General features: G+C 43.8%; 1 protein-coding gene across 1 annotated transcript in view; it reads left to right on the top strand.

The window, feature by feature from the left end:
* The window catches only part of Pappa (pappalysin 1), a 226,188-nt gene that overhangs the window by 150,664 nt on the left and 51,384 nt on the right, over nucleotides 1–24,140 (top strand). Inside the window, exons 11-13 of the mRNA XM_070012448.1 lie at nucleotides 12,169–12,282; nucleotides 13,317–13,452; nucleotides 15,913–16,126. Coding sequence (XP_069868549.1) covers nucleotides 12,169–12,282; nucleotides 13,317–13,452; nucleotides 15,913–16,126 — 464 coding nt within the window. The remainder of the gene's footprint in view (nucleotides 1–12,168; nucleotides 12,283–13,316; nucleotides 13,453–15,912; nucleotides 16,127–24,140) is intronic.

Consider the following 24,140-nt stretch of genomic DNA (forward strand, 5'->3'; position numbering starts at 1 on the left):
TTTAGAAAGAAAACATTTTAAATATCTCTTGGTATTTTCCTCTGGGATCCATTGTTTTCTCACATGGACTAAGAGAATGAAGATCCCAGCGTAGAATACAGACTAAGTATATGCTTACTACTGAATGAGCAAATCAATGAGGAAGAGTCAGAAAGACAAACATTTGAAAAAATGTGGAAGTGCAAACATAGTACTGGATTTTTCCGTAAGCAACCCCTGCCTCTTTCCCTTCTCCCTATGAGCAAGGCCCTATATCCCACTCACCCAGTCCAATCAGCATCTTAACTCCTGGAGGCGGTACATGAGCTGTGTAGTCATCACCGACCATCTGGCCAGGGATCCTGTGTTCCTCCTCTGCTACAGGCGATTACGTAAGCTGGACAGCCGCCTCCAGATGTTAACAGTTTCTGTATTTTTTTCCTCCCTTTTCAACAACAATAATAATAATTAAAACAAACACAGACCTTATCCCCCACTGGCACCCCTGAAATTACAAACGGGTGGGCCCAGATGCCCTTCCTTTTCCTATCCAAGAGTATCTGCCCCAGCCTCCAGTGCTCAGCCACAGACCCATGGCAAGACTTGCCCAGCACTGAGCCACACTGCCCATGCCAACCAGCTGTCCTGTGACTAGGGCCACTGGCTCCGGAGGAGGAAGATGGCTGTATCATGAGAAGTCTTTAAGCTGGGATTTCCCTTTTCCCACCTTCCACCCCCCCAAAGCCTCGTCCTCCAACTTAAATGGCTGTATTTTGGAGAACTAGGTGGCTTAAGAAGATTAGTAATGAGATCCCAAGTCTTTCACGGCTGGGTCAGGAGTTCAGAGGCGGGCCTGGGTGACTAGTGAATGGCATAATTAGGGAAGGCCTGTGAGGCCCCTGTGAAATGAGCCTGGACAGGCCTTTCATGGCAGCAGTTGTCAGCAGCACAAAAGCCCACCGCCACATCCGACACTAATCATTCTCCCTTGTTAGAGGATTTACTAGCTGGAGGAGTCTGAGCCCCCTGCCTACTGCCTTCTCACAAACAAGTGTCCCAGAATGGGCTCAGCTCAGTGTCCCTGGCTCCTCTGGACTTAAAACACGGGGAGATAGTACCAACCCCCTGGGGCAGGGTGAGGGGTTGGTAGAAATGTGAGAACTAACACTGTCCATGATATAAATTGGGATCTGGCATCACTTTTCAGTGATTACTGCTACGGCTGTTGTGATTATTTACTGAATATGGAGCATGAACCACCCTTTATGCCAGGAGGAATGGAGTGAACTGAGAGAGGAGCATGCCTGACTGTCATCCGTGTTACCCTGTGTGGTCCTCATTTTCCTTGCCCATCCCTCAGAATGGGGATAGGGATCTTGGACTAACACAGACAGGGTTCAGACCCAGAATGAAACACCTGCTCCTGACAGGTGTAACATTGGCATGCTACCAATCAGTTCTCAGCCTCGGGTTCCGTATCTTCAGGGCAGAGAGGAGGATAGTAATAGTGGCTTCATAGCAATGTGGGGATTCTAGGCTTGGAACACAGAAGCTGACTAGCTTTTGTGGATACTGTGGTAGGCCTTCAATGTAAGCTTTTTTTCTTCGATTGAGACATCTAATTTCTTTGCATCAGAAATATACAATCATATATCGATACAATTAAACAATTGAATGCGCAGTCCCCAGAATAAATTCTATGATTCTGAAAGTTTCTTTCCTCTACAAGATTTAGTTATACAACAGGTTAAGTATGTTAATATACTGTAGAACAAGGATGTCTTCACCGCACGTGTATGTGTGTGTGTGTGTGTGTGTGTGTGTGTGTGTGTGCACTGCTTGCACACACGTGAACATGTATGCATGCCAATCCTGGGACCCATCCTGAACTCAGGGCCTGGGTGCTGTTCCTGAACTCTTTTTGCTCAAAGCTACTGTTCTACCAATGGAGCCACAGCTCCACTGCTGGCTTTTTGGTGATTAATTGGAAATAAAAATCTCAAAGACTTTCCTGCCTAGACTGGCTTTGAACTAGGATGCTCAGATCTCAGCCTCCTGAGTAATTAGGATTACAGGTGTGAGTCACATCCTGAGTGATCATGATCATTTGATGAAGTCCAAGGTTTGCACCCCCAAATAGAGGGATTTCAGATTTGTAGGGAGGTGCAGGTTTGGAGGGCATTAGAAACCACCAGAAGTATATAATGTGTTAGGGACAGATTTCCAGGACAATGAGGTGCTAATCAGCCCATAGCTAAGCTCCAAGGCTGGAAGCTATCCAATGTCAAGTTCTCTTATCTTCAAGTGGCCTCTGGATAGAGGTTGGGAGATCTGCTGTGACTTCCCAAACTTTGAGGAAGAAAAGAGTCAATTCTCTGTCCTGTCCACTCACCCTGTACACAGGAAATGCTTCTTTGCTTGGTTGTCTGTCCATGCCAAATAATAAATCCTCAAATTGAAAGAAAGGCGATGGCCCCTCCCCCTCCCCTCTAGCTCTTTAAAGCCAGCATCAAAGGGAAAGCTGCTCCGGAGGCCTGGGGAAAGTGATAATTGTTTCTAATGGTTGGTGAAAGAAAGCCAGCACCCCCTCCCTCCTCTCCTTTCTTTTTCATTGTTATTAAGTGTGTAAAAAGAAGGTTGGAGGAGGGGGATTGGAGGGTGTGTGTGTGTGTGTGTGTGTGTGTGTGTGTGTGTGTGTGTGTGTGTGTGTGTGTGTGTGTGTGTGTGTGTGTGTGTGATATGTTGTGTTTCTTTTAACCCTTGGTTGTCTTTGAGATTTCTGTGTTCAGTGAGTCAGTCTGGAATAAGGGACAGAAAAGACAACTAAGGAAGAGAACAGCAATTGGCAAGAAACCCAGGTAGGAAAGGTCTAGAGCACACATCAGACAATGGGAATCAAGAATCAGAATATTTGAGTAGCATTTGCTCAGATGTATTAATTGAGATGAGGCAGGTAATTTACCATTCATGGTCATTAGTTATTTTGTCCAACTAATATTTACTGGATATCTATTTATGGTGTTCCTCTACTCTTATTAGTAGAATATGTAACAGGTAAAGCCTAAGTCTTGGCCCCAATAAACTTGGTCAAGTTCAAGACCTACAAGTAGAATTCATTGCCCAGATCAGTTCTGGCCAAGTATGAGTGAGTACCCATAGTGCTTTGCTGAGATAGACTTACAAACTGACACTAAAGGAGAAAGAAATCAGGGTTTAATTGGTAATGTGTGTTGTAGACAAAGGACCAGGAATGGTAGCACTGACATTACAGTTTTGTTTTGTTTTGTTTCTAACTGGTCCAGTGGACTCAAGAACTGAATTAGCCATTAGCTTCAATTTCTTATCTGGAAAATATAGATAACAAAGTCCTTTTTATACAGGATAGTTTAAGGATTAAATGAAATAATGGACTCAAACAGGCTCTGTGGTATATTCTATTTATTGGAGAAACAATTTTTTTGTTTACCTCATATTAATTGCACATCATCTTGAGCTTGAAGTGGTTGACTGGCTGTAATATCGTCCATTACTCAATAACCTTGCCCCATACAATTATTATCAGCATCAACTCTGCACCTAAGTCTAGGCCTATCAGTGACTTGGACTCCTAGATCAAATGCATGACCAGTGGGTAGCTTATATAGCCTTGGAAAAGCCACATTAGTTCAATATTGGCAGTGTTTGCTAAGCTCTACCCAGTGACTGAGAAAGACTCCAATCAGAAAGAAATAAACCAGGCATGGTCACTATCCTTGAAGCACATACAAAGAGTGACAGAGGGAAAGGCAAGAAACTAAATGTGGTTTCATGACATCCAGGGTGTGGACCAAGCCTTACTGGGATGGAAGAGTCAAGAGGAGGGAAAGAAATGGGCATTAGGTCAGGCCAGTTTGGGTTTGGTTAGACCAATGTCTTCTCAAATGTCAAAAGTCCTAGTCTCTCAAATGGGGACAAAAATGCTTATTCACTCAGTCATTATGGAGGTGACACGAGATTACACATGGACAGCATCCTGTTCGTGTAGACCATTCAGTAGCTGGTCTACTGCCCTCCTAAAAGGGAGCTCTGAGAAGGAATGAAGCTGGGTCTAGAGAGGTATGTTTATGTGTCTGAGTTTCCTCAGCCTTTTGCAAACACAAGCTGAGGGGATGATCCTAGCAAGCGTTCTATCCTGCAATCTCCAGGACTGAGATGGTGACTCATATCAAGGAACCAGCTTCTGACCCTTTTAAACTTTGAAGTTATTTTTATATTATTATTATTATTTCATGCCAGTATTGGGGCTTGATCTAAGGGACTAGGCCTTGTCCTTTAGCTTTTCCACTCAAGGCTAGCACTTTACTACTTGAGCTACACCTCCACTTTCAACTTTTACCAGTTAACTAGAGATCTAAGTCTCACATACTTTCCTGCCCAGGCTGGCTTCAAACCACAATCCTCAGATCTCAGCCTCCTGAGTAGCTAGGATTACAGGTATAAGCCATCAGCAGCTGGATAACCTTGTAATTCTTGAGGGTAAATAACTGGGCATGGGAATGGCAAGCTTGAGGGTAAAAATCCATCCTAAAGAGAAATATTGGGAAACACTTCCTGATACTGTGTGTGTGTGTGTGTGTGTGTGTGTGTGTGTGTGTGTGTGTGCGTGTGCATATTCACACGCGCACACTTGGGAAGTTACCATAGTGTAATTGTCAGTGTGTACCCCTGGGGCTCTCCCTCCTTTTCCCCTGACCTTTTTTGCTGCTAGGCCCATTGCAGGTCTCTCTAAGTAGACTAGGAAATGGTAGAGGATAGCCAGAGCTTTGAAGGGGCACTTCCTCCCTCCTTGATTGACAAAAAGGCATGGAAATCTGTAAAATCAAAATTCAATGGAAACCTCATGGCATGTCCCTGTGTGGGAAAAATACCAGCACCCCTTCACCCGCCCCCTGCCTCCTTTGCCTCCCTCCCCCTTGCTTTGTGTACATTGTGTGTGGGTGGAAGATAAACTGGATTTAAAAAACCCTTTGAAAGCAAGACATCGTTAACTCCTCTAATTGAAAACAGTCTTCTGCAAAAGAGGGGGGTTTAGTAATGTAGTGGCTGGCAGCATGCTGAATGGACAACCAAATGGACAAGAGTCAGGACTCTTGAAGAAGCCCTCTGCAGGATGGCTACCGGCACCTCACAGAGTCCATAGAGATAACTGTGCTTCAGATCATCCTGTTCCCTCCCATCTGGGCCTGTTTCCCTGTCTATCAGTTGTGAGAGTTGTCATAAAGATTTTGGATACCATCCCAACTTGGATTTCCAATGATCTCAAAGCTCGGAGGGAAGAACTCCTCTAGCTCTTTGTACAAATAGTAGGCTCAAACAAAAACAAACAAACAAAGCAAAAAGACTCATTGCTGGAATGACTGCAGTAAAATTCCATGTTACTCTTCTGATTGTCTTTGCTGGATATGGCAACTAGGAAATTGGCCTTAGAGCCTTTTCAAACAATGTCTAGAAAAGACAATCAATGTATGCTGTTGCTGCTGCATTATTCACTGGTTACTTTTTTTTTTTTTTTTCCGGTCATGGGGCCTGAGCTCTGGGCCTGGACACTGTCCCTCAGCTCTTCAGATCAAGGCTAACGCTGTACCACTTGAGCCACAGCACGATTTCCGGCTTTTTCTGCTTATGTGGTACTAAGGAATTGAACCCAGGGCCTTATGCATGCAAGGCAAGCACTCTACCACGGAGCCACCTGCTAGGGAATCTGCTGGGATTTACTTGTGGATAAATAAAACATGGTCCTCACTTTGGAAATTTTTTTATTTTAAAGGGATTAGACAAGACTAAGCAATGATAATTTAACTTGACAAGTGGTGTAACTCAGGTATATAAAAGGAGCTATATGTACATGGAAGACACAACGAATAATTCCAGCTGGGGGCTAAACAGATACTTTCATATCTCCTTCAACTTGATAATTTCTTTATTAATCCATTCATTCATTACTGAAGATCAGCTTTTTTTGTGTGTCAATGCTTAGGCTGAACTCAGGGCCTAGGCCCTGCCCCTCAGCTTTTTGACTCATGGCTGACATTCTACCACTTGCATTATGACTCTACTTCTGAGAGTCTCATGGACTTTTCTGCTCAGGCTGGTTTCAAACTGTGATCATCAGATATCAGCCTCCTGAGTAGCTAGAATTACAGGCTTGGACCACTGGTACCAGATTTTGAGTATCCATTTTTTCAATCATTTAAAAATCATACTTGGTTTTCTTGAAATTTCATTTTACTGTAGTCAAAACACAACAGGCAATCTCAACAATTCATTCAGTGTATAAAACAGCAGCATTAACTGTAGGTAAAATGTTTGACAGCAGGTGTCTAGAGTTACTTGCCTCACTCAACTGACCTCTATGTTCTTTGGTGAGCAGCTTCCCAATTCCTCTCCCTACCACTCTCAGCACTCACCTTTCCATCTTTGATTCTGTGACTTTGATCATTTTATATAAATGGATGTATGCTGTATTTCTCCTTCTAGAAGTGGCTTATTTAACTTGAGGATAAAATCCTCATGATCCACACTTGTTACAGGTGGGTGTCAGATGGTCTCTCTGCCCCAAACTGTCCTCCCCCTCCCCGGTCATGGGGCTTGAACTGTGGGCCTGGGCGCTGTCCGTCAGCTCTTCAGCTCAAGGCTAGAGCTCTACCACTTGAGCCACAGCACCACTTCCAGCTTTTTCTGCTTATGTGGTGCTGAGGAATCGAACCCAGGGCCTCATGCATGCAAGGCAAGCACTGTACCACTGAGCCACCTTCCCAGCCTGCTTTCCCTTTTAAGAATTTCACAGCATGTATTGATGCATTGAAGATGAACAGGTAGGTTGTTAGCCCATCTTAGTTGTCTTGAATAATGCTGAAGTGAGCACAGGAGTAGGAACAATGTAGCTCTAGAGAACTGACCTCTTTCAGGAAACCCAAGTCCTGAATACTGTTCTAGAGCACCCTTGATGTGCTCAACGAAACAGCGAATAATGGGAAAGGAGGGAGCAGTTGTGTTTACCCTAGTATGACAGGGGGACAAAGGTCACTATGTACAGTGCCATGCCATCCTTGAGGCTAGATCATTAGAAGGGTTTGTTGAGAGGTGGAGTATAGATGGGAGAGCATAATGGGCTTTGCATGGCGTGTGTGAGGGAGATGTTCATATTGGGGTCAGAGAGGAGTCTGGGAGTAGTTGGAAGATCCCTGGAGCCTGTGACACTCGAGCAGCTGGAAGAATGTGCAGACGAATGGAGAGAACGAGATGTCAGGGTGGATGGGGGGGAAAGTCTTCCAGGGTGTGCAGTGTGACTGTCCCGTGTGTCCCCCACAAAGTGTTTAGTAAAACCTCCATTGCCCAGTAAGGCCTTATGAAGCAGGATTTGCCTCAATGTAGGGAGATAGACACACTATGGCCACAGCATCAGTCATCTTGAGACCATGCCTTTATTCAGTTAGCCAGCCTGCAGTACTGTGAGGCTCTTTTCCCTCTCTCAGCACTCCGGACCCCAGCACGCCATTCCTCTTCAATGAAGGGGTGCTAAATGCGCAAGTGCATGACCTATTCACAAAAGCAGGAGACTTATGAAGATTCACATCTCCCTTTTCCTCCACCTCCCCAAGAACAGAAATGACTTGAAAATCAGCAAGGGCTTTGGGCCAAGGTTCAGCTGGATTTGTTCTTGCCTCTCTGATCTGCTTCGACTGTCCCTAGTGAGATTGCAGTCAGCCTGAAACAAATACACAACTAACCAGGAAAACAGGAGAATAAAATAACAGCAGCATGTTCTGCTAAAAGCCTTGTCTAGTGCTGATAGAACTGACGAGATAAGAGGAAATCGTATTTAAGCAGTAAGAAGGCTTTGTTCATGTTGGCAAATTCTCTGACCATGAATGCTTAAGATGCAGAGATAAGAACACTCCCCTCCCTCCACTTCCAAGACCCATCCTCAGAGATATGCTATGCCACCATCGGCTGGGAGACAGACAGCTAAGAACCCAGAGGAAAGCATTCCTAAACGATACATGTCGAATTGCTGGCCTGGATTTCAAATGCCGTAGATAGTTTATGCAAAGTCTCGCACTGTTGTAAAATGAAACACAATCCTCTGGCAGCCTCTGCCTAAACCTGGTCCCAGTTGTTTTTGAAAAAAATAAAATAAACAAAAATGTCTTCCAGCCCATTAAAGAAGCTATGTTCTATCCTTGGCCTCCTTGATACTGGCTTCTACAGACTAAAACCAATGTATCTGTGCCTAATTCTTAGACAATAGGATGGGTGAGACTGGGCACCTGTGTGCTCCTTAGCATATTGCCACTAAGACTCCGGGAACCAATACTGTATTCCTAAGATGGACTGATTCCTAGAGCCAGGATGAGGGGAACTTTGACAGCTACTAAGTTTTTCTATTTTTAAAGCAGGGAAACTCTTTTCCGAAATGAAATATTATAAGGCAGCTTTGGTACACAAAAGAGGAATCAAGATGATCAGGCTAAGGTAGTAGAGCAGAAACCAAGTAGACCTTCCACATCCTGAGCCATAGGTCAACATATCCAGGCACCCATGAGAACCCATGGAAGATACTTTGGCAATCTATGGCTAATCCAAAATTCAGATGTGCAAGAGCCACCTGAATCCCAAAGATGCAGGATAACCTGCTTATAATGATATCTCAAAGGCAGCACCAACTAGAACCAGGTCTCTTTCATCCAAAACCAATGTTACAGCTCACCTCTTTATATGACATATGGTGATTCTTCACAGTTGTTTATATGACTTATCTTCCTCTGAGGTTTGAAAAAAATTGCCTCGATGAAGATGAAAATATGAGGGAATCTAGGTGAAATGTGTATGGGACTCTATTTTCCTTCTTTTTGTCAGGCATAGGGCTTGAACTCAGGCCTTGATCTTTCTTTGCACAATGCTAGTTCTACCACCTTGAGCCACAGCTCCATTTCTAGTTTTCTATCGACTAAATGGAGATAAGAGTCTTGCTGACTTTCTTGTCCATACTGGCTTTGAAACAGTGACTCTCAGATCTCAGCCTCCTAAGTAGCTAGGATTATGGGTATGAGCCACTGGCATCCAGCTATCTCTGTATTTTTTTTTTTTTTTGCAACTTTACTATAGAGAATTATCCAGGTAGTTCATGTAAAAAAGGAAGCATTTGATGCTTGCCATTTTAGATGACCATGTAGGGTGTATTTTTTGCTGGATAAGTAACTTTTCACTTCTGCAAACAGAACTAAGAATTGGTGTTTTCTAAGACTGCCTAAAAGATATAATTATCCCTAGAAGATGATAGAAAGAGGGGCATTTGGATTCATGAACCTGTGCAGACGAGATGTTCATTGATGATGCCAAGAGGGTTGGCTATAGACCATGTTTAGTTCAATGGAGCCTGTTACACAAGAACACATTGTTAAGGGAGTTTATGCAAGTCATTTTACACTTACTTTTCATGGTTGTATAAGTCAAGAGTTTACAGTGATTTTCTTTGGTTTTAAGAGACTAAGTTTTGCTATGCTGTCCAGGCTGCCTTGAAATTCCTTGATTCAGGTGGTCTTGCTTCAGCCTCCTGAGTAGCTACAACAGCAGATATGCACCTCCATTCCTGCCTGGAGGAGTTTTGTTACTTTATTTTATAAATCATAAAATTACATGGAATAAGGTAAACCCCAAACACCTGTGCTTACAGATGTTCACACTATACAGCAGGTGTGTACACTACCTAGAGTTGACAGCTATGCAAATTTTGTTCTACTTGCTTCCAGTCTCTTTCTGTAAGATAAAGTTACACCCCATTTATTCCCAGCTTCTACTAACAGTTCCCTTCCTTGAGACACAGAAGCAATGGCCACCCTGAATTAGATGTTTACTATTCCTCTGACATTTTTAGTTCTTTTTTTTTTTTTTTTTTTTTGCCGGTCATGGGGCTTGAACTCTGGGCCTGGGCGTTGTCCCTCAGCTCTTCAGCTCAAGGTGAGCGCTCTACCACTTGAGCTACAGCGCCACTTCCGGTTTTCTGGTGGTTTATTGGAGTTAGGAGTCTCACGGTCTCTCCTGCCCGGGCTGGCTTTGAACTGCGATCCTCAGATCTCAGCCTCCTGAGTAGCTAGGATTACAGGCGTGAGCCACCAGCGCCCGGCTGACATTTTTAATTCTTATGAATCCCTGGGCAACATACAGTTTTGTTTTGTGTGAACTTTTCTTTTTTTTTGGGTCTGGTCGTGGGGCCTGAACTCTGGGCCTGGGCACTGTCCCTCAGCTCTTCAGCTCAAGGCTAGCGCTCTACCACTTGAGCCACAGTGCCACTTCTGGCTTTTTTCTTTTTGCTTTTGTGGTGCTGAGGAATCAAACCCAGGGCCTCATGCATGCAAGACAAGCGCTATACAACTGAGCCACCTTCCCAGCCCCTGTGTGATCTCTTTTATATTGATGGCATTATAATTACCTAGCTCTTGATACTTTATTTTTGTCACTTAGTGTTGTGTTTTTACCATCTCTCTGTGTTGGTGTCTTTGAACACATTACTAGACCTTTTGTTGTGATTAGCCTAGGCCAAGTGTTCAATATTTTAATATCATCCCTGTGTATTTTAGTATCATCTGTGTATGAATCTAGCTAATTCCTTCTAATATTCTTTCACCCGATGTAATTCTGACACATGAACATTTCATATATCATAGAACCACTTCCAAAAGATGAAAATTTAGATACTTCCCAATCCTTTGTTATAGTATGGATATTTTTATATGTACTTCAGGAATGGACATCTTTGATTCTTGTAAATAAATGTGCTTTTCTACTTGCTTTTTTGTTTATGTATTTATTTTATATGTTTTCTAGTTTGCTTATTCTTGTTGAGAACAGATTGTCTTGCTACTCTTTTTCATAGATTTTCAGTTCTTTAACACTCTTTGGATCAGCCTTACTTCTCAGATGATTGACCTATGAAATGGGGATGTGAAATGACAGACCCAGGGTTTACAGGGAAATTATTTGTTCCAGTACTGGAGTTTGAACTTGGGACCTTGCACTCTTGCTTGGCTTTTGCTCAAGGCTGACATTTTACCACTCTACCACTTGAGCCACACCTCACTTCTGGCTTTTTGCTGGGTAATTGGTTAATTAAGTGTTTCACAGATTATTTTCTGCCAGAGTTGACAGTGAATTGTGATCCTCAGCTCTCAGCCTCCTGAGTAACTAGGATTGCAGATGGCAGCCACTGGCACCCAGCTTCACAGAGAGGTTTTGAGGGAAGAGCCACATCATGTGTTAGAGAACAGTTTGGGACAACCTTCAGCCAATCTCAAGAGCTCAATTGTTCTCGTATGTATGTAATTACTTAGTATATGTGTACTAAGATAGCTCTCTGCCCTTAACATCTGTCTTGCCCACTTTTATATCCCAGAGGTTTGATAAATAGCCATCAATTAATAAGTACCATTTTGAATGAATGAGTCAATCAACAAATGACACTTGATGCATAATCTCTTAAGTTTGAAAAGTTTCTGTTTCTCTCAGTGGTCTTCCGCCTTGACTGTCATTGAAGATGTGTGTGTGTGTGTGTGTGTGTGTGTGTGTGTGTGTGTGTGTGTGTGTGTATGTGTACATGTGTAGGTATGTATATGTATGCTTGTACATGTGAATGTGTATGTAAAGTAATGGAACTGATTTTCTTTAGTGATATAAAGGCCACTGGCTCTTGCACTCATAGCCTTCTCCTTATCACTACTATAGGCCACAGCACAATTTGCACACTTGTTATAAAACAATTTGCTTGAGACTCAAGCCTCTGTGACTTCAAATCCCTCCACTTTCTTTTTTTGCCACTTTTTCAGAGCTTTGGTGTGATCAGGCAATTTATCACCACCTAATCATTCTGAATTTCTGCTTTCCTCTGGGCCTGCACTTCTGTTGTTCTCTCCATAATGTCTTCCAGACCTATCTTCAATGTCAGCTCCTGCAGAATTTGTCCCTGTCACCTCTGACCCCCAAATTGATCATCTCTTCCTTTCTTTGCAGCATTAAAGACTACCTACTTTATGACCTGGGATCCTGGAACAGATTTTTTTTTGTCCCTTCATCCCTACTTACTCTTGTATTAAGGTAGATTGACACGTTAAGATTTCATCGATTTTTGTTGTTGTTGTTATGTCTTTCTTCTAGATCTGTCGAACCAAGGTGATCGACCTCAGTGAAGGCATTTCCCAGCATGCCTGGTACCCTTGCACCATCAGTTACCCATATTCCCAGGTCTCTCAGACCTCTTTCTGGCTCCAGGTAAGCCCATGATTTTTAAAAATGTTTTTATTATCACATATTAGTTGCACAGCAGGGATGTTGTGACATTGCAATATATAGTTAGAATCTTACAGTGTACGTTAGATTCCCCTCCTTCTTAAAATTTCAACAGGCTTCATTGCTCTATTTTTGAACATGTACATGAAATAGGTAAGCTTAAGTTTTAAGAGCCATGGCATCTCAAGCTAAACACCAAACTCAGTGGTAACTTTGGAGATTATTATTTTCACTCACTGCCTCCTAAGCCTTCATTTTGTACTCCAGGCCTTCAGAATTTCTTCCATGAAGACTCCACTGATCTCCAAGGGGGGAAAAATGACTCTTTTTTTTTTTTGCTTCTAGCTCTACACCTGTTTGACCTCCTGTTACGTAGCACCTGTCACATGTTAGCTTATGTAGTCCTGATTAAAGATTATAAGTTTTAGCTGGGCGCCGGTAGCTCGTGCCTATAATCCTAGCTATGCAGGAGGCTGAGATCTGAGGATCACAGTTCAAAGCCAGCCAGGGCAGGAAACTCTGTGAGATTCTTATCTGCAATAAACCACTAGAAAACCAGAAGTGGTGCTGTGGCTCAAGTGGTAGAGCACTTGCCTTGAGCTGAAGAGTGCATGGACAGTGCCCAAGCCCAGAGTTCAAGCCCCACGACTGACAAAAAAAAAGATTTATAAATTTTATTTACTTAATCTATGTATCATTGATTTACTTTAAACTTTCACAGACATATAAAGGCCTTGTATATTTTTTTGCTCCATTGCTTTGATACCTAGTTACAGGCTAACGCTGGAGGAAACTTAAGCCCAGCTCTCCACTCAGCATCAACAGCTAGATGGAAGCAAACCTAGGACTGAAGCAGGGTTTCTAATCTCAGAGTCTGTGTGTCATGCTTTCTCCTTCCTGTCTGGGGCTAATTCCTGAATTGGAGGAAGATTGCCCCCAGATCCACCCCAGAGTGGTTGCTTCCTTTCCATGTGGCTAAGCTCCTAAGTGACTTTCTCATGTCTTCTCTATTTCAGACATATTTCTCTCAGCCAATGGTTGCTACAGCTGTCATTGTCCACTTGGTGACTGATGGGACATACTATGGAGACCAAAAGCAAGAGACCATCAGCGTGCAGTTACTTGATACCAAAGACCAGAGCCATGATCTAGGCAAGCATCTTTTCCTGAGCCTACCTCTCTCTCTTTACCTGCTTCCACTCATGTGCCATGGGTGGATGTGAGGATGAGCTAGGCATGATCTCTTCCTTACCTTTTTGTCTTTTTGCTCCTTTACTCTTGGACATTCTGTTTGCCTCAATCAAAAATGTAGCTGATGCAGAGAAACATGGATTTGGTAGGTATACAGACAAGGAGTCAATAACAAAGCCCCTTTGTCAGATAACTTTAACCTTGTGCATCCCCCAGGATCCTCCAAAGACACTACTGGGAAGGAGACTAAGAAAGAGCCATTTTTTCCCTCCCTGCTATCAGCCATGTTAGCTCTACAACCCATGGAGAGGTGGGAGTGATCTCAGGTCACACAAGTTTTGAATAAGTACTCAGGGTTCAAAAACATAACCAGAGGTTTCTGTGAGAACTTCCCCCCCAATGGTGATCATATCACCAGCACACACACACACACACACACACACACACACACACACACACACACACACACACATCCTCTCTCTCTCTCTCTCCTCTCTCTCTGTCTTTCTCTCGCTCACTCACTCGCTCGCTTGCTTTCTCTCTCACTCTCACCCCCCCAGAAGCTCCCTGTGGGATCATGGAAAGTAAATATTCTATAGAGTTCAGAAATGGGCAAGTGGGTGAGGAATCAGAATCAGGTCTTACCTCTCAGGAATCTACCCTGAGCCCTGAGTCAGGTGGGAGAGCAGGAATAATAACTGTCACTTATCCACCCCCTCCTTCTCTCCACATGTCTATATGCTCCACAGTATTGAGGAAAGGGACCAGAATTTGAATCCCATACCTATTCCTCCCTCCCTCTCTTAAAGAATGTGAGCAGATTTTTTTAACCTCTCAGCATCTCTGTCTTCATAGGCACAATGCAATGATGCCCGTGTTAAGGTCAGAAGGAGATACTGACACTATTGTGTCACCATAACGCCCTTTGAAAGAAGCCTAGCAATCATGACTTCCTATTCTCACTAAGAAATTCCTTTTACACCCTCTCTTTTCCAGCCTACCCTAGAGAGATCTGGGTAACCCATCCAAGTGTTTGGAATTCCGGGCCAGCACTGGAGCTTGGACTTCAAAGCTGTGCCCACACCATTCCACAGAGAGCTCATTTCAAAACCCCTTAAGAAGCAAGCAGACAAGGGGTCACTTCAGGGTCAGGTAGAAGCCAAGGGAGAAGGGAAGATGTTTTGTTTTCATGTTTATTTATTCAGTCGTTTTAAAGGTAGGGGGAGGGTGCAGACATATAAATAAGGAAGAGAAAGAAAACCCCTCTGGATTTATCTGGATTCCTGGGAAATTTCCCAAAGTGAGAAGCAAATATTTTGATAGTCATTTTGGCTCAGCAAAAGGCTCTGAGGAAAGGCTTCGCAGCGGAGAGGGGGAGAAGTCTGGCTCCCCAGAAACCTCTTGGCTCTTGCTACCAGTCCCTCCCTACTGTATGTTCCTGTCCTCCGCATCCTCACATCCCCAGCACAGGTTGCAGAGACCTGAGAGATGAACAGAGAAAAGGCAGCGAGTAAGCCAGCAGCTTTATGCGTCCACAATGGAGAAACCCTTCCATCCAAGCAAAGCCGCCAGGACAGATAGGATCACCGGGTTTCCCAGACATAGAAATGGAGTTTTAGGCGTTTACTAGAGTCTCCTTATCACAACGTGGCTAAACCAACCTTGAAACCCAGGACCACCTAGCTAGCTCTCTTTTTTTGCAAATTCCATCCGGCCCCATCCCCTTTTCTTCTCTCCCACTCTATGTATTTTACTTTCAGTCCCTGTCCGCGTTTTCCTCTTTAAATCTGGGGACCTGCTGCCAGCCCAAGGGAGGCATACGCATGACTACGGAGTGCTTCTTGTGTGAGGCAGTCTTGGATTGTCCTTGACCTGCACCACAGTGGTGGTCCATCTCTCTGAAAGGTCACATGTAGTATAGCCTGAGTACCTCAGTTTTTCTTCTCTGCAGATTCGGCATAGCGATCCATGCCTCAGAAGACTCCTCCTGGGGCTTGAAGATTACCCATGTCAGTGGGCTTTTTCACCCTGGGAAGGGCCTGTGGTTATGAATTATTCCCATCACTTTTATGACCAGCCAGGCAGTTATCCTGAACTGTGAATCTCTGAGGCAATGTAGGAGGGAGTGAGAGCCCGAGATGCTTGGACAAAGGTGGCCATTTGGGGGAGGGAGAAGGACTTTAGATGCTAGGTGAAGAGAAAGCTTTAAGGGGCAGGGAGGTGGGGGGGGAGGGGATTGGAAAGATTTGGAACCAAGAAAAAAAAAAGGCAGACAAAGAAACTTTCAATCAAACTCAAAATCCCCGTTGGCCGCCCAATGGTGCTTTTGTGCAGTGACATGAAAGGGTCTGGGGGCTTCAGGAAGGGCCCGTTGGGGAGGGCGTGACTGGCCTTGAGTAATGAGCCTGTCTCCCCTGACAGGCCTCCATGTCCTGAGCTGCAGGAACAATCCCCTGATTATCCCTGTGGTCCATGACCTCAGCCAGCCCTTCTACCACAGCCAGGCGGTACGTGTGAGCTTCAGTTCGCCCCTGGTCGCCATCTCGGGGGTGGCCCTCCGCTCCTTCGACAACTTTGACCCTGTCACCCTGAGCAGCTGCCAGAGAGGAGAGACCTACAGCCCTGCGGAGCAGAGGTAAGGCATCTTGTACCTCATTGCCATGGGCCATGTGTAGATGAGTGGATAAATCTATGCATTTCTCCTTTCTCCATCTTCTGATCTCTGGCTGGATCAGCCTTGGGACTTGAGGGTCATATGAATCCCTGAATTCCTGGGGCTAGCAGAGGAAGCAGGGATTTGCCCTGGAAAGAGACTCTGTCTCACCTGGTGTGCAGATGCTGAGTTTTCAGAAAGATGGAAACAGCAGCTTACTTCTCTGGTCTCAACATCCCCACATAACAGACAGGGTAGGGGAATTAGGTTTTACAGGGCTGAAATGCTAGAAGATTCTTCTTCATAAGTGGCATAGGCACAAGTCCTTGACTGAGGAGGATGGATGGGGTGGGAGGGGTATTTGCTTCCTTTCTGTTCACTGTGTGATGCAGTGATAGGTAAAACTTCTCTTTCACGAACGGAGCCCTAGAGTGGTCCCAGCGTGTGTCGATTGAGTGTAGAGAGCATTGCTCCACCAGTGCACTTGATCTGGTATCTGTTAAGACACCTCATACAGAGATGTGAGGGGATGATGTTTCCTAGAAAGAATATGAGGTTGGGGAGCACTCTTAATTTAGGTTTCAATCTCCACATTACCGTTCCTCCCATAGTGTGTCCTTACATGAGTCACCCTTTTCCGAGTTTCCGATTTCTATTTTGGAGCAAATACATTGTAATAGCCCGCCCCTTACTGTGGTTGCAAGGATTCGTTGTTGCCCTGGAAATTAAAAAAAAAATCTCTTTCAAATTATGGGTCACTCGTGAAAATGATTGATGAATATGTATCGATGAGTAAATAACCTATCAGTGCCAAACAACCTGTCGAATAAGTAAAAATCATTGAGAGCTTCTTTCCAGGGTGGTTGGTGGTTTTTGGAGCACAATTCTATGTGGAGTTCTAAGAGTCTGAGCAGAACCAGCCACCGAGCTGATCTAGGACATCCAAACGTTGGTGTTACCATCCCGATTGCTCAGAGCCCTGGAAAGGGAAGGACAGGTTCAAGGTGGTTCAGTATTTCACACTCAGTTAATCAGATCCAGAAGGAGAAAGAGTTGACTCGTTGATGGCCCCCATGGAGTAAAGCCCACTGCACATGGTGGTCGGGGGGAAGGGGGGGCAGGGAGAGGGAGGAGGGCTGAGGCTTGGAGGGGGACATCAGACTTTCCCACGCTCCTCCTCCCACAGAGGACACAAAATGTGGTTGCAAAATCCACATTGTTTTGCACCCACAGTCTCCAGCTTCTGTTGTGCAAAGTCTGTTGCAATTGCTGCAAGACAGGAGCTCCTGACATATCTGTCATTGTCATAGTTCATCTTACCAGGCTTCAAAAAAAAGTATGATTATTATTATCCTAGCTTTTTATACTCTGTTAAAAAATAAGTTAATTCTCAAAACCCAGAGAAACAATGTCCATGGAAAATGCAGACCCATTAGACCTTTTCCATAATGTGTTCCCATCCTTTCCCAGATCTCCAGACCTTCCAACAAATTGACCAAAGCCAGACCTGACTTTTCTGAGTCCTTAAAGAACAATTTCTGTGCTCTACAAAAACAGTAAGAACTGTTTTAAGATCTGAAAAAGATCAGTCGGCTGGTTTGTGTAGCTCTTTGGTTGTGAAAGAACACAGCATTGGGGCAGAGCCTTGGTCCTGTCTGCCTTATTGTATGACTGTAGACAAGTCATTCTTCTCTCTTGGTCTCTCTGTTAAATGATGAAGATGGATTGCACATTCTCTGTGGTTGCTTTCCAGTTCGAGCTGACTTTGATTTCTCAGTGGTTGGAGGGGTGAGGGGAGAGAGAAAGGAGCAAACATTTGTTGAGCCCCTGATAAGTACATTATCTTATTTCACTCTCACACCTGTTCTGGAAGGTTTATGACTCAGAGAAACAGGCAGTAAGAGGAAAACCCTGTTTTGTCTGCTTTTGAAAGCACTTGAAGGCGACAAACGCTTTCAGGACCTGTCATGGTTCTAGGTGAGCATTGACTCATCCTGGTTCTGAACAGCAGAGAAAGATGCAGTCCCAAGAGCTTTGGTTAGATTGCTTCTGATCTTGGAACAGGCTGGCTGAAGGCCTGAGGATGCTGGGCTGCAGAATTTCCTTCTGGATGCCCCAGAGAGGCAAGTACAGCAGCTGTGTGCAGAAAGCTGCCCAGGAACTGACCCAAGCAGGCCAATGTGCAAATGCATTCAAACAAACAACCAAGGGGGAGGGGGGGGGAAATCAGCAAAAACTGTACCCAGCCCTGAGATGTTCTTCATTCTCAAAATCACCAAGGTAAATAGCATCACCTTTTACAGCACAAATCTCAGTCTCTTGTAGTTTGAACCTCGCACTGCACACTTAGCTGTTTCCCAGCCAGTTTTTCCCTTCCCTCCTCCCTTTCTCCCTGTACCCTTCCTTCTCTTCCCGCCATCTCTGTCTTTCCACCTGTCTATTCTTTCTGGCTTTTTGTCGCTTGTTCTTCCCCTCCCTCCCTATCTTCCTTCCCCACCCCCTCATCCCTTCCTCTTCTTCGGAGGAAAGCAGAGCGATATCCAGTAGGCTGCTAGGGCAGAAGCTTGCTATAGCAAAATCAATGCAGGCTGTGTATTCTGACCTAGATTCAAGGGTCACCACCCCTATGCAGTGCTTGGTATAAATTCAGAGGTTCAAGAAAACAGGATCAGATTTCAAACAGGCAGTCCAGTTGTGGAATTCTAGCCAAAACACAACTCCACACCTAGTTGAGGAAAGAGGAAATGGAGGGGAAAGGGTGGGGGGTAAAAAAAAAAAAGTAAGGAGCTCCAATATGAAAAACTCCAGTCCTGACATTGAGGCCCACCCCACCCCCACTCAACTTATGGTTCTGAACACAAAAGAAAATTCGACGGGCCATGTATAAAGAGGATTATCTTACTTCATTCCACTTTCCCTCACTCTCTTCTTCCTTTCCCTCCTCCCTCTTTCTTATTTCCTCCCGTCCTCCTTCTCTTTTTATCTTTCATATTCTCTTCCTTCCTGTTACTCAAACTGTTCCTATGTTTTTCTACATACTGGTATATCTAGAGAAGCAATGCTAATAGAGAAGTAACTTCTAAAAGGTCATTTTGGCAGGAAACAAGCTCTTTGTGTGGCTGAAATGAGCTCTCTCCAGCCAAGGTAGACTTACAAGTGATTTACAAGGGCCCCACAGGCTAAATCCACACTTTCCTAAGTCTGCACTGCTAGGACCCCAGGTGTGGAATACTCCATTAGGTAATCGTATAGGGATTCATATTATAGGAACACAGAAACCAAAATGAAGCTGCTGATGGCCAGAGACCATATTGATATTGACGCCTACATAACCTTGTCTAGTTTCCCTAATTCCCAAAGGAATCTGCAGCTCTAGAATGTAGGTTGGATGTCCTGAGGGATATGCTGGCAGGTGAACAGCTGGGCATGATGCCTGTGTATTTTTGCCTGTACTGGATACTGCCTGGTTCTTTGATAACAAGTTGATCAGTTTATCTTCCCCCTCAGCCATCCGCCAAAGTTCTTGTGGCTCTGTATCTTTATCAAATCTGATTTTTCCCATTCCATAGATTTCTGAAATCATGTCCCTCTGCTGTTTGTTTTCATAAAACATAACAAACCTGGGAGTTGAGACTTCCAGATTCCCTAATTCTGCATCCTTAGTCATTGGGAAACTCAATGACAAAGTAAAGGAAATGAATTTCCTGCAATCATCCATCAAGTTAGAGGCCAAACCAGCTTTTGAATGTGGTTCTTAGGACTCCATTTCTTTATGGGTCTGGTATCTCATAGACCAGATTAGGCCTGAGTTAGGCCTTTAATTAGTTGGTAGTATTTAAATATCAGAAGACTTCCTACTAAGCACCAGAACTCTTCCTGGAACTCTTCGAAGAAATCAGAAGATTTGAAAGCAGTAGGACAACCTGGAACTAGAGCAGAGTATTGTTGTTGCCATGGTCAGAAGCTACCCAACTCACATTGTCATTCAACATAACTGCCTGGACTCTGCAGGATTTGCTGAATTTGCACCTCACATTCTTCAAAACCTTGCCTCTGCAGTACATCACTGATGTTGGCTCTTGAAAGTCCAGGAGAGGATCAGATTTTCCTTAGTAACTTTTTGGGCAGAAAACTGAGATCCTATCATGCTACCTCTTTTTCATGCTCACTTCCTGAGTGGTTCTATAGAGCTGATGACCAGGACAGTTTTCCTTTCCTTTTCCAGTGTTGAACAAAAACCTCTTTTTTGTAGCTTTTTCTTTGTTGTCTCCATCTGAATATCCCAGAAAGACTTATAAACAGCCTGCCTGTTATTATCTCTACTTCTCCATGGCATAATTGCAGCTAAAGCAGCATGCCACAAAAGTTAAGTTGTGGGTCAAATGGAAGTCCCCACCAGCCCTTCAACCTCTGCTTTGCCCTGATCCCAGTAGGGTCCAGATGTCCTCTGTACACGTGGTTAGTCTCCATTTCAGTGTTTGGGGGATTGGTGATGGGATCACATAATACTTTCCTGTAGAAAGTGAAATCTATAAGTAAATAGGCATACGGGTTTTATTTTTAAACAGAAATACATATCCAAAGGAAAGAAGTAGGAGAGGCTGGTCTTGAACTTTGATCCTTCTGCCTCCTCTTTCTCCTCACTGATTACTGGGGTGTGAGAGAGGAGTGGTGGGTGACTATAACCATAATATTCAATGCACATATGTAAAACTGGAGCCAGATCACTTGAAGGTATGAAGGATGTTGAGATAGATGAGGTAGAATGAAGAAGCAGGGTGACCTTGATCAAGGTGCTTTGTACTCATACATTGAAACCTATTTGTACAACTAAAGATAATTATATATACATATATATGTATATACATACATGAACATACACACACATTACCCACACACACACACACACACACACACACACACACACACACACACACACACACATATATATATATATATATATTTACAAAGAAGAAAATTAAAATACTAAAGCATCTAACTCTGCTTCTGTGAGGATTTCCATCTCTGCCCAGGTGTGAGAATTTGATAGATGCAGTTACTTGTGTCTCCTGCCCAAATCCACCCAACAAATCACCCTTCTACCTTCAAAGACTTGCCTTAATTGCTCCCTTCTTTTGTAATTTTTATGAACAGTCCATCACTGATATGAAATCCTTCCCCTATTTAAAAAAAATAGTGAACTAGAGCCTTGTCTTTTGTTTTGTTTTCCTTACTTCTGTTTTGTATTTCAGATATGAATGACAGGCATGTATCAGGATTTAGGTCAGAGGGTCAGTTCGGGCTGTCTTCATCATTTTCAGACAGTGTATTCATACAAAGGTTTCCAACCAGCAAGATAGCAAAGGAAAGAACAAGGACTTCGGGAGCGTACAGACTAATCTCTATCAGCATTCTATTCAAGCTGAGTGCCCTTGGGCAAACAGTCTAGAACTCTTAGTCTGAAACACCCAAACACTGATAATATTACTACATCAAGAAGTTATTTCATGGTTGCAAATAGGGTGGTATAGGTGAAACAGGGTGGCTCATGCCTGAGACATATTAGCTCCTTTTTTTTCCTTTTCTTCCTATCTATAAGCCAAAACAACAACAACAACAACAACAAAAAAAACCAGGTGCAGGCAGGGATGCCAAATAACCAGGGATGCCTCACTCCCCAAAGCACGTTGTAGAAAACACTAGTTCTAAGGGGGGAAAAAGGGTGGCAGAGTTCAGAAAACGAATTTCCCCTCAGCTCCTTCAGATAATTTTCAGCGTGCATTCAAATATTCAAATCACTGTGGAATGTCTGCAATAAAGAAAATGGATCAAATCCTGGTGTGATTATAGAATCATTTGGTCAGGTACTTCCTGTGATGAGCAAATATTTTCCTCTGTACCAGAGAGAGAGTGAGAGAGGGAGACTACTTTTTCACAGATCATTCTTTCTCACACATGGACCTTTCTGTGCTACAAACACACCGTGCACCACCTTGTTCTCGCTCCTCCATCTGCTGGGGGTCCATTCTTCTTCAATCTTTGGAAGTTTGATCCCTTTAAGTCTTAGGTCAGTGAGTGATCCCTTCCTGATGGATCTTTTCAAATAAAAAGTCTCCAGCCTTTCCCAAGCAATTTCCTTTTATAATTTCCCCTTGATTCCATAACCATTGTTTACCTTTTTTTATTGTGAAAATAACATACAGAGGGTTTACAATTTCATGAGCAAGGTAATGAGTACATTTCTTATCAAACATTGTTGCCTCCTCCTTTGTTTCCCCTTCCCAGCCCTTCCCATCCCGCACCCCCCCCATGCCAAAGTTGTAAAGTTTGTTTTTCGCCATAATGTATTGTACATCTCATTGTTGCAATGGGTCCATCACCATCTGAAATGCTCTTGTTGATTTGTTTCCCTTAGAACATGTTCCTCCATAAGTAGAGAGCATCTTACTTATTCCTCACCACCCCCACACACAACAGTGAGCTCCCAGTTAAGATGTGTCCAGTAGGTAAATGAATGGATGGATGGCATTTCAACCTGTTACAATTCAGAGAGTATTATTTTATTTCTTCTACCTTGCTGATGAGAAAGCTAGGACAATGAGGTGTTACAAAAATTTCAAGGTTCAACAACTAATCAGTGACAGAGCTGTAGCTGAAGCCCAGATTTGTCCAAAATGATAAGCTCTAGTTCCATTTCTGAGAAGCAAGGTGTCTCTATGTTTCTAATTTTCTTAAGAAGAAGCAGCTTCAGTGTGCACAGAACAGAGAGGAGGATGCCATTTTTTTACCTCAATAGTCTCTGAGGCAAGCAAAGAAAGTCTTTATCCCCCCATTCCTCATGGGTCCTCCTGGGATAAGAGCTCTGGCCCTTTGGAGAGGGCAGAGTTACAATGTCCAATCTATAAGGCACAAGTCAGAAGGAACTGAGCTCGGAAGGTGGTCACTTACAGAGTAAATCTATTTAAATTGGAACCAGCCCTCACACCACGTGAGTGGTGCATTGTTTGGTGTAGCTCATGGGTTGACTACGTTCATATCTGCTTCGAGGTCTCCACATGGTGTAGTTCTGCAGTTTCTAGAGGTAAAGGAATGGCAAATAAGAGCTCAGCAGATGTGACTGAAGACCAACTGCCCTGCATTTTGGAAGAGTGCATATATAAAGCTACATCAGGAAAGCTCTAAGGCTTGCATTAAATGCTTGCCCTCTAGAAGTAGTTAGAAATTGCATTTAGTTTGTGATATGTTCTGGAGGCTTAGTTTGTCAACCTCCCCGCTTTACTGCTCACTGAATTTTGGACCAGTAGGTAGCATGTTGGGGATAAGTAGCAATGCCACCTCCAAAAGCCCTTAGTGTTACATCATGAAACAGGAGCAAAAAAAAAAAAATAGTGATATCTTCTCAAGCGAATTTGGTCAAAATTTTCTCCCTGTATCCTGCTAGAAATCTTGAAGAACTGGATGCAAATCCAGCCATTTGTGCATCTGATAGGCCAGGAATTAGGGATGAGGGTGGGGGAGGGGACGAAGGGGAGATGGACAAGGTCAGTGGGCAAAAGTCAAAGTAAGAATCCCCTGCCCTACTTGTGTGACACGCTTAGGAGTCAGAGTCAGGTACAACCAGCATTTATTTCTGTATGCAAGGTATTTCTAGTTACCTAGGGAAGCACATCAGGATGAACCAGGCATCTCTGCCCTCCATAATGTTTTAGTGCCGGGCTGTAGGGCAGAGTCTTTAGGGTCACACATCTGGGTGGGAACTTAAACAGGTAACTTAATCTTGCCAGTTCTCAATTTTTCCTACTGTAAAATGAGTAACACTTAGCTCATAGGTTTATTGTGAGAATGGAGTGAGCTCATGGATGTAAGCATTCAGTAGTTGGGAACACCACTGAGTGTTTGCATAACTACAAGGAGAATAGATCATCCCTGCACAGGGGTGTTCTCTCATTTCTACATGCATCTGCAGAGATTACCATGCATTTCAGTACCTGCTAGA

This window comes from Dipodomys merriami, unplaced genomic scaffold (assembly GCF_024711535.1).
Source record: "Dipodomys merriami isolate MVZ:Mamm:240054 unplaced genomic scaffold, mDipMer1.0.p SCAF_11, whole genome shotgun sequence".
Lineage (NCBI taxonomy): Eukaryota > Metazoa > Chordata > Mammalia > Rodentia > Heteromyidae > Dipodomys > Dipodomys merriami.